We start from the raw sequence: 14,808 nt of genomic DNA, 5'->3' as shown, positions 1-14,808 counted from the left end.
GCGGTGATGAACGGTTTACGAGACAGGTTCTGGGATTTTCTGTTGATAAATATTGGAATTTCACTTTTGTTTTCAGTAATTGAGTTACAGCGAATGGATTATCTCCTGCCGCTCTCGTTGTTATTATTTTGCATTGGGTCCAATTGTTATTTAAACTACTGAGAAACTATGAAAAACCCCCAGACGTTACTTTATTTACTGGCTAAGTTTTTTTAAAACGAAAACGAATCAACGAAATAGGCGCGAGAGTCGTAATCAAAACAATTGTGGAGCGTTTCGTTATCTTGGCATTTCTTGCTTTTTCGGGTTACAAAATACTTTTTGTGATAAGATTCTTGATATGCGGCACACAAGGGACGCAATGATAATTTAAATTTTATTTTGTTTTCAATATAACTAAATGGCCAAATGAGAAAACGATAAAGTGTAAGTTTTAGCCCCGCTGAGAAACGCAATGTTTACGGTCATTCTAATAAATATTTATGTATGCATGTACTTTTTACGTACGTACTTAGACATGCTGATCATAAAAACCACACAAAACCCGCTCACTCACAAACACACTTTCAGAGAGTGAGAGAGAGAGAGGGTCATAGCAGAATTCTGACGTAATCGAGGGCGCACGCCCCGGCGTGTTGCCTCTACTACATACAACAAACAGCTTGTGGCTGCTTACGGCGGGAAAAAAAAAACCTAAACTGCACGCGCGTTTTTCCCGGGAATCTTTTTTGTTATTCGCCTGAGCCTATTTCGGTCTGGCGTCTCGTCGTGTCGCTGCATTATCTCGCTCAGTAATGACACTGACGACCAGAGGTTTTGCCAGTTTAAAGTGCAGTGGCAAGCAAAAAAAAAAAAAACAACAACAAAAATATGAATAAGAGAAGTCATTAGTTACTTTGCATTTGGCGCAGCTGATAGCTCAGTGCGTCTTATCACTTGACTGTCTCATCTAAGCAAGTGTCTTTCTGTCTGTCTGTCTGTCTGTCTGTGTGTGCGTCTCTAATAGATTCTTCGTAGTCTTTTGTATTAGAGTCTGGACGTAGACCGAGGCAGCGACTGCAACGACGACGTCGACTGCGGCAGCGACTGCGACTGCGACGCTTCCTCGACGGCGACATGTATTCATTACTGTTTCCGCAGCGATAAGCAAGTCTCACAAATGAAGCTCAGAAGAAGAGGAACATCAGCACATCAACACACATGCCTTCTTTCATTATATTGAAACCGATTGTCGTCGATTTTGTTTGTGGGGGAGGCGGTGGCGGTGAACGCAACCAATTCGCTCGCTAATGATAAAATTTCTTCTTTTAATTTCTTGGAAAACTCTAATTATCATTATCAGACAAAACACTTTACGTTACGCCACAAATAGTTAGTGACTTCAAGACTCTCTATCTCTTATCTGACGACCATGTAAATGATATTTTTGAACATAAAAAATCACTAAAAAATTGTTTATTGATACCAGTTTCCTAAGTTTTTCCATTCCCATACTCCATTCTCCATTCCCCATTCCCGTTACCGCTTTGCACGTATGTAAGTAGCAAACGTAACTGTCAGATAAAAACCTTGGGACCCTCTCCAAACCTATCATATCAAAACATTTTGCAAAACTTACGCGAGAAATCAAATCGAAATAACAGAATATATCGCAAAACTGGGTGTGCATGTGTGTGTGTGTGTGTGTTGTATATCATTTCATAGTGTTGGAGCTGTCGGGTAGTAGCGGCAAGAGTGTCGATTAGATTTGGCTTTTGGTGACTGGCAAAGAGACAGACGACAGACATACAGACAGTTTTATTATGCTGTTTTATGGGACAGGTTTTTTTTGTTTTCTTCCATTTCATTTTATTTTATTTTTTTACTTTTAGAGGGGGGGCCGCCGCTTAGAGGTCTTGTAAAGCGACTGCTTAATATGCAGGCACGAAGATCACTTTGATCCGAAAGGGAAAATGAAACTACTAAGAGAGACGAGACTCGTTGCGAGTGTACAAAATTACATACAAAATTAAAACAAAGTTCAGCAATTTCTCCTCTCGTAGCTTCCTAGCAAAGCGTATAATTTGTTTTCTCTATTCTGTAGTCACACTCCATACTTTAATTTCAATTCAAATCAGTGCACGTTTATTTTGTTGCTGTTGTTGTTGTGTTGTACCAACAAATGAGCCTACTGATAAGCCCTTTGTAAACTTAATGTGGGTCATTAATATTTCGTTGAGTTTTTTCTTTTTTTTTTTCTGTTTTCAAATGCCATTTCATATAATAGCTTTATATAATTGTACACTTTAATTATGGCTTCTCAATTGAGATTTATGGCTGGGCTTAATGCACTTTAAAGTGCGAAATAAAGTCGAAGCTTTTAAGTGAGTGCCTTGTTAATTGGCAAAGGTTCAACGATTCCTCTTAGCCAAGCATTTTGTGTACCTCAACGCTGGCAAATGTTGCAGATCTTCAGATATTCACGTAATCAGCTTAGTTCAGCTAAGCTTTAATGTACTTCAGCGGCTGTCCACAGTCAAAGCTCTTAAGCTCTTGTTGTTTGGCGCGGATATGCAAAGGTTCACCGAGTCCCCTACTTCTTCTTCTTCTACTTCTTGTTCTTCTATAAATTATTCGTCACCAAGGAACATAACATACATACATCTATTATACTATGCATGGAGGTAATTAACACAAAAAAGCTGATAAAGCTTTACCGAACGGAACCATAAATAGAACTGGTTGGTTGTTTGCTTGCTTACCGGATCTAAATCGGAGTCCCATATATCTTTAAGGTCGCCATCGTAGAATGAATCCATATTGAGGTTTATTTTGCGCTCTAAGAACTTTTCAGGTTTTTGTTTTTTCTTTTTTCTTTTCTGTTGTTGTTAAGCTGATTTTTTGCGGTGTTTGTTCCGACTTTCGTTCCACCTGGTTGCAGTCACACAATTTCTTATAGATCTATATACACATATATATAATTTTCTTTTTCTTTTCTTTGTTGTTGGTGTTGTTGTTTTCGTTTTAGCTAATTATAAAGACTCTCTTTTTGCTCAACTTCTTTTACTCGCTCATGAATTTCGTGTTGTAATTTTAACTAAAGAGTTCTGGACGCGCTTCTTAATAACACTTTTTAGGGCGAAACCTGTTGATTCCAGAGATTGTTTTCACTTGACATTGTTAAAGTCTCTCTCCGTGTGAGTGTATGCGTGTGTGTGTGTGTGTGTAGCGCGAACGTGTGAGTGTGTGTTGTTGGGTTGCTTGCTTGTGTATTGGTAGACGAACATACATATGTGTGTGTGTGTATAGTTCTAACTTGGTTTACAACTTGTAGCTGGATTTAACTTGTTGCACGCGTTGTTGGTTGTCGTTGTTTTGTTGCTTTGTATTTTGCAATTATAAAATTTTTTATTTTGAAATGATTTATTCCAACACAGTTACAATTTTGCACAAACTTTTTTTTTTATAGAAAACTGTTATTAATTTTTTTTGATCATTTTACATTTGGAATTAATTTGTTGTTTGCGTTTTGGTTATTATTATTCGTAGTTGTTGTTTTTTGTTTTACAGATTAAATGGATTCAATTTTTTTGTGTGTTGAGACAGCAGCACACGATTTCCATATGGCTGGGCATTGGCCATGTATAATTACATTTAAAATGTGTAGTTAATATCATTAACTATTGCCGCTATTTAATCGAATTGTATATGGTAATACGTATGCGTAAGCGTATACTATATATTTGATGTCTGCTGTATATTATATGTGTGTGTGTATATTGATGGTTAGCACAATTAGAATATTGTCCGTAGTGCGACTGCAGCCAAAAACGGTACTAAACTAAATGTCGGTGAAATTCTTGTGAATGCGAACGAACTGCCAGCAGCAGCAGCAGCCGCAGTCGTCGACGCCGTCGCCGTCGTCGTCGTCATCGTCGTCGCTGTCGTAGACTCGTTCAAGCAATCGAGCTCTCTCTCACACATACACTCCCATGCACGCACACATACTCGCGGGTACGTGAGCAGCGCCCCAAAGCGAAGAGCGCAGTGAATGACTTCATGTACGCTCACTTTGACAATGCCGGTTGCCGGCTTGCGTTTTTCGCCTCTCTTAACACAACTTTCACGCTCTTTTTTTTTTTTTGTTTGGTTGTGTGTGAGTGAGTGTTTTTTTTCTTTTGTAAAGTGAATGTAAGCAGGCGTCGTTCGTTGTTGTCGTCGCGTCGTCGTCGCCGTCGTAAGCCGGCTTTGACGTCAAGTCAAGACTTGGAGTATAGGAAAAAACACACAAAAAAAAAACAAGTTTCTTCCGACGTTGACGTTGCTGCCACTGCTGCTGCTGCTGGCGTTGCTGTTGCGGCAACATTTGTTAACCTGTTTTTTATTATAGATTTTTTGTTGTTGGTATTTGATTTGATTCCCCCCTCGCACACACACACACACACCAATGCACTCTCTCTCATTCGACATCTTTCTCTCTCTCGCTCTCTAGCTGCTGTGGCCGGCTTGAGTGCTGCCGCTTGGCAACACTTTGCGTTGCTGTGGCTGCTGCTGCTGCTGCTGCGCTGCTCAGCGGCTGCTGCTGTTGATCTTGTCAACTTGACCAAGTTATTTGAACTATGCGCATGTGCAGCCCTGTCTAGCTAGCCAAGCCAAGCCAAGTCAACCAGGCAGCAGGCAGCCAAGCAGCCAGTTAGCCAAGCCAAAGCAAGTTAGCTAGCTTTGTCATTTGAAGGCTGTTTGCTCAGGCTCGGCTGCAGCGACGTCAGCTAGCAGCAGCAGCAACAGCAGCAGCAGCATGAGCAGTAGCAGCAGTGGCATAAAGTGAATGTACTTTCAAACCAAAGATCCGGTTTAAGCCAGGCACAGATACAGCCATGATGACGACGGCGACGACGTTTTCACAAATGCTTGTGTAATACATATGGAGAGGCAGAGCCTCTGTATACACAAACATACATCATACAAACCGCACAAACTTACATCCATAGATACAGTATGTATGCATGTATGTATACTCTTACATATGGAGGAGAGCTTTGGCTACAAATTTTGTGTTGTATTTGGACAAAGTTAAAATCCATATGTATATCGAATTGTTGGCCAGGCTTACAAGCTCAAACCGGTCGACTGCCTGTTCGTGATTATCGCACAAAATACAACAACAACAGCAACAACAACAATAACATCGAAATGAAATGAAGAAAAAAGTCCCCCCGGGAAAGTATTCGGAATAGTGTGCCTGTTGTGCCTAGAGGCAAGCAACAACAGCAAAGAGTAGTCAGAGAGAGAGAGAGAGAGAAAGACCAGGCATCGTTCGTCTTTACCCCAGATCAATGAGCTTTGATAGCTCGGGCAAGACGCCAACCGCCCCAGAGATCTTTTAATATTTTATATACATACCAATACACACGCAAGCCATTCATTTGTGTATGTGAATCATTGAGAATGTGCATTGTTTGTGTGCGAGTGTGTGTCTACATTAAATTTCATTTCATATCTGCAACTGTGTGTAATAATTCGTCATGCTGGCCGCATTTGAACCCGCATAGCTGCCGGGCCGAACCAAAACCGAACCGCACCGGGCCGGGCCCAACACCGCCCCTAATAAGCAAATCCAAAAAAAAAAAAAAAAAACAGCAATGCTCTTTGCTGTCGATCTCTCACTCACATACACACACACACACTCGGACAATCAGTCGTTTCACATCTAACTCTCTTTGTGTTTAAATACTCTCTTCTCAAATTTTCTGATCGTGCGCTGGCGCTTCAAGTGGTTTTTACAGTTACATAGTATATACTCATATATAGAGAAGGAGAGAGAGAGAGCGAGCGAGCGAGACTAAGCGGGATTGAGACGGGGGAGACAGATACTTTTGTATCTTATGGCTGGCACAAATATTTTTCGCGCAGCGCCCAAGCCACTGAACATTTTTTTTTATTATTATTATTTTATATTATTTGATTTGTGAATCACAACAAAAACCCGTAGATATATGAGTTTGTGTCTCAGTGTGTGTGTGTATTGCTGCGTTTCACTGGAAAACAAGATACATTACGTGCCTCTCCTTATTGTTGTTGCTATTTAGGTGTCGGTGTCTGTTGGTCTGGTGCCTCATTGTTTGCGATTCGCATGTTGTTTATCTGCAGCAACATTTTAATCTGTATCTGTACTTCACTTAAGTTTATTTATTTATTTTTTATTCCATAAATATTATTTAGCATTGTATGATTAGATTCTGTTTTTGCCACTGTCACACAACTGCGTAAAGTTGATAATTTAATGACTTCCTCTATGGTACTTGACCAGCGAACTGATCTAGAAAAAATCTTAAAATTGAAGTCTCATTATTATGGCGTTTTTGCTGATATTCCTTAATTATTAATGAATTGAATATTTCTAATCATAGAATGCCACTATCTCAAACTAATGTTTCATGAAAGGTTCTTCAAGTTCTTTTTTTGTTTTGCTTGTGGACAACGATAAGATAGATTCAATTTCAAATTCCTTTTAAAGACCCAAACGATATGTATTTTTGAATGAACTGAACAAAGGACTGAAGTGTGCCATTTGTAAATGAATCATTCAAAACGCAAATTCCTTTGGGCCTCATTATCCATTCACAGCGGGGTCTTACTTATCACAAATGGATGTTTAGCATAAATTCTGCCTGACATCCATATCTGTAGGTATTTCTACAAATTATGTTTGTGGGTTTCAGTCTGTTCGACATGCTTCATTTAAATGTTGATAAAACAATTTTAGTCATTAACGTTTTTTCAACATATTTACTTTCGAAAAAGAAACTTCATATTGAAGTAAAATTAAATTTTATTTAAACTGTACATTAAACATTGCATTTGTTTATTTACTATAATTAGTAGCGTTAATAGCAGCTGTTTCTGTTGCTTTGTGTATTATTTTGTGGGCCTGAAATACAAGAAAAAAAAAGAATAAAAAAACTGCATAACAACATATGCCAACAGCTAAAAATATGTACATATGTTTATAATTCATCATTTTCGAAATGATGTTGTTTAGGCCACAAGTTTAGTACATATATATGGCTGTTTGTTGATTAAAGACACCACATTAAGATATTTATGTGCTTACGCCTCACGCCCCCTAACAAAAAATACAAAAGCTTAGCATCTTCTGCGACATCTTATCTATACAATTATTATTTTAATTTTGTCTTTATTTCTTTGACACAGTTTCGACATTATCAGATTGTAAAGCGACACTTGAATGGCTCCCAAAATGTGACAACACAAATGCAATTATTATTCGGTATCTTTTATTTGAAGGTTTCCAAGAAGATTGGCAATTATTAATTTTATTTTTTTATTGCATAACTCCGTATTAATTTGATTTTTATTAAATGATTATAAGGTCGAGATGATTACTAAGAAGAAGAACAAACTACTGGTTATCCTATTAAGATATTTGGAGAGCCGATACTTGAGCATTGTGACATGATCATAAGTACCTTAAAGAGAATGTTGTCAATATTTGCTTCATCGCATAAACATAGAATTCTTTCATGTTCGTTTCATACCAATTGGTTTTTTGGGGTTTTGGGGCTGGCTTAAAATATAAATGTCTTGAAAGCTGTACAATGAAAATACCAGATGCTTGTAAATAAATGTGAGTGTGTATACATGTGTATTGTAAATTAAATATACTCGCACAGTTCACTGATCGATCCATCCATCCATCCGTCCATCTATACACATTCACACATATACCTGTCCATGTGTAAACATACAAGCAGATCCGCACCGGCAGACATTTTGCCGACGTCGTTGACGTTGTCTTTGGTGTTGGTGTTGTCGTCTTTACAACTGAGTCTACAAAGCGTGTGCATTGATCAGCCTTTTGTGTGGATTCGATCGTGTCTTTTGTCCACACACACACGTTAATACGTTCGTCCATCTGTCAATGCATTTAGTAAAGAAAAAAGAGTAATAAATAATGAAATAAGAAGGCAAATATCATTTATAGGAATTGAGCTATTGAGTATACTATAAAACGCTTGGAAAAATTGGTTACGTTTGCACTTGTTTAAACAAATTCGTAATATATTTCCCCCCTCTCTCACGTAGTTGTTAGTATTGTCTTTTTTTCTTTTAATTTTTCATATTCTTTCTTCGGCTTACAGGTGCAGAGCAGTCGCTGCGACCACGATAAAGTCAGCTAACATAGACGAACGCTTGTCTTATCGTATTGGCCAAATGCTTGACAATAAATTAGATTTTGTGCAAATTTAAAAAGCGCCATGCGATCCACTCCAACGTTGCTTGGCCTGGCCCAATGATGGTGCACAAAAAAAAGAGAACTCGCACAACTGTGTGATTTATATCACAACAGAAAACGGGACGAATGGAAGTTCTAGCCAGCATCAACGAATAATAAAGCGCTACTCGACTCCAAAAGGTAATGGATACTAATCACTTTACTATCGAGGAATGAAAAACCATTGTGAAATAAATATAATACAAAATAATATGAATGGGTAGCGAAGTGCATCAGCGTATCGTTAAGACCGTTCAGCTGTAGCGCAACATATCTTGAGGCACTTTTTAGCAGCTATGCTGATGTCTTTCGAGCCCCATAAGCAAAATACGGCCAATGCGGTGCTGTTGAGGTCAATGATTTCTTATGCGTCGTTGTCTTTTTGCTGCTGCTTTTCACGCTTTTGGCTTCAGCTTCGGCTTCGACTTTGGCTTTGGCTTTGGCTCACAAAATACTTTTCGAGCATATATTGAATATTAATTAAACAGCTATGCCAGCTTATGTAAACATTCATGCTCGCATGTTACTGACCGAATGATACGATTGAAGAAGTCTCTGGACCACTGACTGCTGTAATGTCAATCTATTAACTCATTTCGATGACATAATGTGATATACATAGTTGGAAATTACGCATACTATGATTCACTAAGTAGAACAGAAAAATATTATCATTTAGGTATCTTCTATACTTACTTACCTCTATCGGAGGCCACAGATTGATAAACAATATACAATTAAGCTAAAAAGAAATGCATGTTTTCTCGATCAATTGTGATATTTTTGGGGAAAAATTGAGCCCATAAATTCAGCGCAATTGAAACTGAGAGGCATCAGTTAGACATTCAACGCGACGTCAATAAAATGTATAAATTTGCGCTATTTTCGTGCTTGGTACTTTGTATGTGCTCATTGAGGCACGTTCATGGAGATGTGTTCGAGGAATGTTCAAATTCGCAGGAAGGAAGCTTTGTTGCCAGCTGGGAGAATTGTCAATCGTATGTTTATTGCGATGGTGATGATTCCATACTGGGTCAGTGCGATGATGGCGAATACTTTGACTCGGAATCTGGAGCATGTGATCTATCAACGAATGTGCGCTGTTTTTTGGATGAGGTCGACGAACCGCCAATGCCAGACGAAGAAGAGGAGGTAGAGGCCGGAGATGACGATTTACCACTTGAACCAGAGCCAACGCCGCCAACAATGGATAATCCAACCACAGTGGACTATTTAAACATTGCACCCGTTGTCAAGCCCAACTGCCCGTTCAGTGATGATCCGAGCCAGGTTATTCTGATGCCCAACAATGCATCATGCACTGGATATTATCTTTGCTATCATGGTCATGCCATGGAAATGCATTGCACTAATGACCTGCATTTTAATGCCCAGAGTGGCCAGTGTGATCATCCCGAAAATGCTCATTGCGCGGTAAGTCGAAGGGAATATTCAAATATTGAAGTTGTTTTGTGATTGTAACCTCGGTCTTGCAGCTGGCTGAGCCGACGGCACACAAGTGCTTGCCCCATATGACTGATTTCTTTCCACATCCGGATAAATGCAGTTATTTCTACTACTGCATCAAGGGCTTTCTGACGCTGCAACAGTGTCCCTTCTTCTATGGCTGGGACATTGAACGACGAAGCTGTGTGCATCTGAACGTGGCTAAATGCTTTGCCACCTCGAGACGTGCGTAGCCGGAAACGCGATCGGTTTTACCCTAACTTAAAAAAAGAACAGCACAACTCTATCGAAAATAACTTAGGTTGTGTTGTGTACCTGTAATTGATAAGTGCCCTAACATCGTGATAAGTAACAAAGTCGATGGAGTAGAAAAACATGACTCGTTTAATTAAATGCAAGTATTTAGAAGACAATCTGTTATTATTGGGACATATAAAAAGCTAAGCATGCCTCGAAACTGTCGCACAAAATGAGACAATCTATTCGAATTGACATCCTGCCCGTCGTTTTTACCGTCATCATTCTCGGTTGCGTCTTCCCCGTTCGCGCCATTAATATCACCGAATGCGGTAGCAACGAAAATGGGGAATACATGAACATTACTCGCTCGGATTGTAACTACACTGTGATATTTTGTAATGGCCAGAACTCACAGTTCTGCGACACAATCGATATGTGTGATCCCTCTTACAATTGCCCTGAAGCCACCGATATAAGCGTCAGTACAACAATTGGAACAACATTCAGTACATCGAATGGATCAACATTCAGCACATCGGTTGGATCAACGGTCAGCACAACGCCACGATCGACCACGACAGGAACTCCAGCAGAGGATATACGTGCGAAATGTAGGCGAGGGATTACAGCAAAATACAAATATCCCGGCAATTGTAATTATTACTATTACTGTCTTGAGGGATTTCTGATTGTGGAGCAGTGCCCCTTCGGCTTTGTCTTTAGCGAGGAGACAAAAGCATGTTCGAGGCTAACGCCAGACTATCAGGGTTGCAAGTGATGAGGGAGGAGTTGTGAATGATGGGTTGTTAAACGAAGAACACTTTTAATTAAGAGTCATGTTATGTCAAATTCATTTTTAATTAATAAATAAATATGAGCTAATCGCCTTATCAAAACAAACATGTAGCGAAAGAGACCTATAAAGCAGACGTTGTTAGCTGTCGGTATCAGCAGTTTGATGCGAACTTATATGTTGAAACTCCTACTACTTGTACTTGGGTGCCTGCCGCCTGGGCAGATGATTGAGGCGGCGTTCCTGCAGGAATGCGAAGGCTACATCATCACTCTTATTACCAATCCGAATTCAGAGTGTAGCGAGTTTATCCATTGCGATGGCGATAATTCCTATTACTGTAATGGAGAATGCGACGAGCCTGTGAGTTGCTACGTAACCACACCGGTGGACACAACCACACAACAACGCCTGACGACCGTCACCAGAGAGGCGAGCACCAATAATGTCTATACAGAGCCCTACACAACTACTACGAAGAGTACAACAACTACTACGAAGAGAACAACAACCACTGTAACCACTACAACGAAGACCAGCAGCAATAATCCTTATGTCATCTGCAGAGAGTCTGGCCAAAATATGGTTTTCCCTTATCCACCGAATAATAGCTATTATTATCAGTGTATTTCGAAATATCTTCTGCTGCAGCAATGCCCGCAGAATTTTTTCTTCAATGAGTCAGAGGGTAAATGCACGGGTCGGAGTCCTTATCGATTGTAAACTGTATTTTTCGTGGTAATAAAGCAACTCATTCAAGAGCCGAGACAATCATCAGAAGCAGCAGTTTTACATGCCATGTTTCAAAGGCAAATTAACGTTTGATAACCCCGAAGAATCGAAACATTTAAAAGGTTTCCATATCTTTTGGGTTGTTTAGTCGCCCATTGACAGCAACTGCGGAAGCATGCATAATTCTAAAAGATACTGTGCGTTTTTACTGGTGTTAGTTTGCCTCTTTGGCTCTGAATCTCTGGCTGATATTTTCGAGCAGTGTAATGAAGAAAACGATCAACAGTTTATAGTGTCTAATACGAGTTGCACTCATTTCATTCTCTGCAACGGTGAGGACTCCCATGAAGGCGAGTGCCCAGACGGAGACAGATTTAATGCTGAGGAGCAAATGTGTGAGCTTATGGAGGATATCGATTGTCGCACTGGCCAGTCTCTCGATATTAATAACAACATTATCACGGGAAGTGCTACCTCAGCTCCAGAAATAACTACAACTACACTGACTTCAACGCTAGCAGTTGTCCAAACTACAAGCCCATCTCCTGTGGATAGTAGCCCCGCCAGCAGCTTAACAATTTCATCCAGCAATCCAGTATTTACCTCTGTGGCTAGCATCTGTCCACGCGCAGATAATCCCAATCAAATCGTGCTCTTGGCTCATGAACAATCCTGTTCCGACTACTTTATTTGCTACGGTGGTCAACCTATTGCCATGCACTGTGCGCCGACTTTGCATTTTAATGTAAAAACTGGAAAGTGCGACAAAGCTGAGATAGTTAAATGTTTGGTAAGCAAATTAAATATTATTACACAATTTGAAACAGTTGCAATTTTGATGATTAAATTACAGAGATCGAGCATTGCCGTTCGGGATCAGTGTAAGAAGCACACTGTTGACGTTTACCCACATCCAGATAATTGCAACTATTTCTACTATTGCCGCAATGGTTACCTTTTGCTTCAGCAGTGCCCATTCTTCTATGGCTGGGATTATGATAAGCGTTCTTGTGTAGCGATTCGTCAGGCCAAATGTTATGGTCGTACTCGTATTTGATTAACTACAACTGTAAATGACATTTAAATAAATTTGTTTCTTTTTGCCACTAATTTGTTGTCAACTTCTAATGAAAGATTGCAAACTAACATATTTATGTGGCAGTTGAGGTCATTAGCATGGCACAAAGATAAAAGATCATTTCGAAAGAAATAGTATAGCAAAAAGCTGACGTTAGACAACATTTCAAAAGATGTGTGAGTTTTGTAGAGAAACAATTAAAATACATTTATTTCTATTCCAAGCAACGATAAGATAAAAAATAAATAAACATTTAATATGTATATGAAAAAGATTATTAATTATTGAACTGTCATTCTAGATTATAACTTGAGTATCCAAAGTTCACTAAATAATATAAATACTCAATTCAATAATTTTTCTGAAAATTTTCTTTTTATCTACCGTATATATGAGAGATTTGACAGAGTTTTATGACGACAAGTTGTATAAATTATGTTAAATCAGATTTCGAGCTAATCTAAATAAGCTTATGCTTTTTTTTATAAATAAGATAATAGTTCACTTATCGTCATATATGAAATAAAATAAAACTTAACCAAACAATACGAGTATTTATCTACTTTCTTAGAAATTCCCAATTTGGAGCTTAAACCAAACAAAATTCTTTTCAAATCAATCATTTTAGATTAGAACAAGGTGAGAACATAGATCACTAATATTGGAAAACACTGGATATTTCACAATCCGTCAATTGGTTGTATCTTGTCATACCATAAAGTTATCAACACGAGTTCTTCTCAAGGCCATCACAATACTCTATCTGAGCAAGTACTGATTCATTACATATAGTATTTTCTAGAAATTGAGACATTAGAAATTGAAACTATCTCCGGTAAAACAGGAAAAAATAGACCCATTGACCGATATAAACAAGTCGTCTAACCAAGGACAAAGGGAAGTTGCCTTGCTTTTTCTTTATCGCACAACATAACATAATTAATTGAGTTTTCATTGTCGAACGGTACAATCTATTGTAGCTAATCTCAATTCAAAGACCTCTTTGTGATCGACATTGTAAAATTAATAACGCCAAGATGCGCTTCTTTTCATTCCCGTGTTAATTTCTTGAATCTATATGTCGATCGCTTGTGTGAAAAAAAGTGATGCAGAAAAATGCCGGCAGAGAATGTTTTGGTTGAAGGTCTTATCAATACGTTGACACGCAATTGAAAAATGTTAATTTTCTGATATTGCCGTGTGCTATGTGCTCTGGTTTGTTTTGGCATATATGCCAAGTTCTAGAGGCATTACGAAATTAGAATAAAATTGCGCTTTACGGAAGCCTGACACACTTTGAAATGGCTTACATTTCAACTTTTCTAGGTTGATCCTTTTTAACCCAATAAATAATTGCAACTCTACTAACAATATTGATTTTTCAGTGATTTTGCTGCTCGATACGACGTTGACAGCCTCCTCACAACTGCAATGGATGAGGAAGCCAACCAACTCGGTAACAATACGCCAGAGTGCTGGAGGCTTGTGTGCCAATCACTTGGCTGGCTCATTTGTGGAGCATGCCGAAGACTGTCGGTTATTTTATCTGTGCATGGAGCGTGGTGATGCTGTGCTGGCCTCCTGCCCGTCAACGATGCTGTTCAACGCGGACAATAAAATTTGCGATGCGCCAGAGAATGTGAGATGCACGAATAGCAGCAGCAACACTGGTAGTGGCAGCACTAGCAATCCGCCGCCCAGTGCCAGCGACAATGACTTAAACAACATGGTCACGGATGCCGCCACTTATTGTGCCACGTTAACGCCTCAGCCGGAAAACGATCGCATTGTTTATATAGGCAGCTCGACCAGCTGTAATAATTACTACATTTGTTATTATGGACAGGCCATTCCGCAGACATGCAGCGCGGAGTTGCACTGGAATGCAGTGACGGCCAAATGCGATTTGCCGGAGAGAGCACAATGCACACTGGAAACTCCGCCAAATACGCCGCCAGCGGATAGTACAAATATTTCCAATGAACTAATCCACTGCCCACCCCATGGACAGCATTTGTATCCACATATGCGGCGCTGTGAGTTCTTCATTTATTGCGTTAAGGGCTACGCCACCTTGCAACAGTGCCCCTTTTATTACTATTTCGATGTTGTTACCAAAAGCTGTCAATGGTCTCGTACGGCAATCTGTGCGAGGGATTTAAATTTCGCGCGTCATTAGTAATAAGTTTGTCTATCGACTTCGATTGTTTGTTAAATTCCCAT

At 39.3% G+C, this 14,808-nt stretch overlaps 4 protein-coding genes across 4 annotated transcripts in view; 3 read left to right on the top strand and 1 right to left on the bottom strand.

Annotated features, from left to right (window-relative positions):
* The window catches only part of LOC117571217 (cyclic AMP response element-binding protein A), a 17,111-nt gene extending 13,285 nt beyond the window's left edge, over nt 1-3,826 (bottom strand). The window contains exon 1 of the mRNA XM_034253265.2: nt 2,742-3,826. Within this exon, the coding sequence (XP_034109156.1) occupies nt 2,742-2,798 (57 nt within the window). The 5' untranslated portion in view covers nt 2,799-3,826. The remainder of the gene's footprint in view (nt 1-2,741) is intronic.
* LOC117571223 (uncharacterized) lies at nt 97-12,777 on the top strand. The gene is made up of 9 exons (XM_052003557.1): nt 97-426; nt 7,195-7,270; nt 7,373-7,627; nt 8,142-9,709; nt 9,772-9,973; nt 10,183-10,584; nt 11,071-11,291; nt 11,656-12,297; nt 12,361-12,777. The coding sequence occupies exons 4-9, from the start codon at nt 9,140-9,142 to the stop codon at nt 12,562-12,564; spliced, it is 2,241 nt and encodes a 746-aa protein (XP_051859517.1). The 5' UTR covers nt 97-426; nt 7,195-7,270; nt 7,373-7,627; nt 8,142-9,139; the 3' UTR covers nt 12,565-12,777.
* Nucleotides 10,941-11,559, top strand: LOC117571222 (coiled-coil domain-containing protein 80). The gene has a single exon (XM_034253270.2). It carries the CDS (start codon nt 10,941-10,943, stop codon nt 11,496-11,498), a length of 558 nt encoding a protein of 185 aa, XP_034109161.1. The 3' UTR covers nt 11,499-11,559.
* Nucleotides 12,758-14,808, top strand: LOC117571220 (probable chitinase 10). Its single transcript, XM_052003556.1, has 2 exons — nt 12,758-12,761; nt 13,971-14,808. Exons 1-2 carry the CDS (start codon nt 12,758-12,760, stop codon nt 14,762-14,764), a joined length of 798 nt encoding a protein of 265 aa, XP_051859516.1. The 3' UTR covers nt 14,765-14,808.

The sequence above is a fragment of the Drosophila albomicans genome, chromosome 3 (assembly GCF_009650485.2).
Source record: "Drosophila albomicans strain 15112-1751.03 chromosome 3, ASM965048v2, whole genome shotgun sequence".
In the NCBI taxonomy this organism is placed as follows: domain Eukaryota; kingdom Metazoa; phylum Arthropoda; class Insecta; order Diptera; family Drosophilidae; genus Drosophila; species Drosophila albomicans.
The sequence above is the reverse complement of the archived record's forward strand: the minus strand, read 5'-3'. Positions and strand labels throughout refer to the sequence as shown.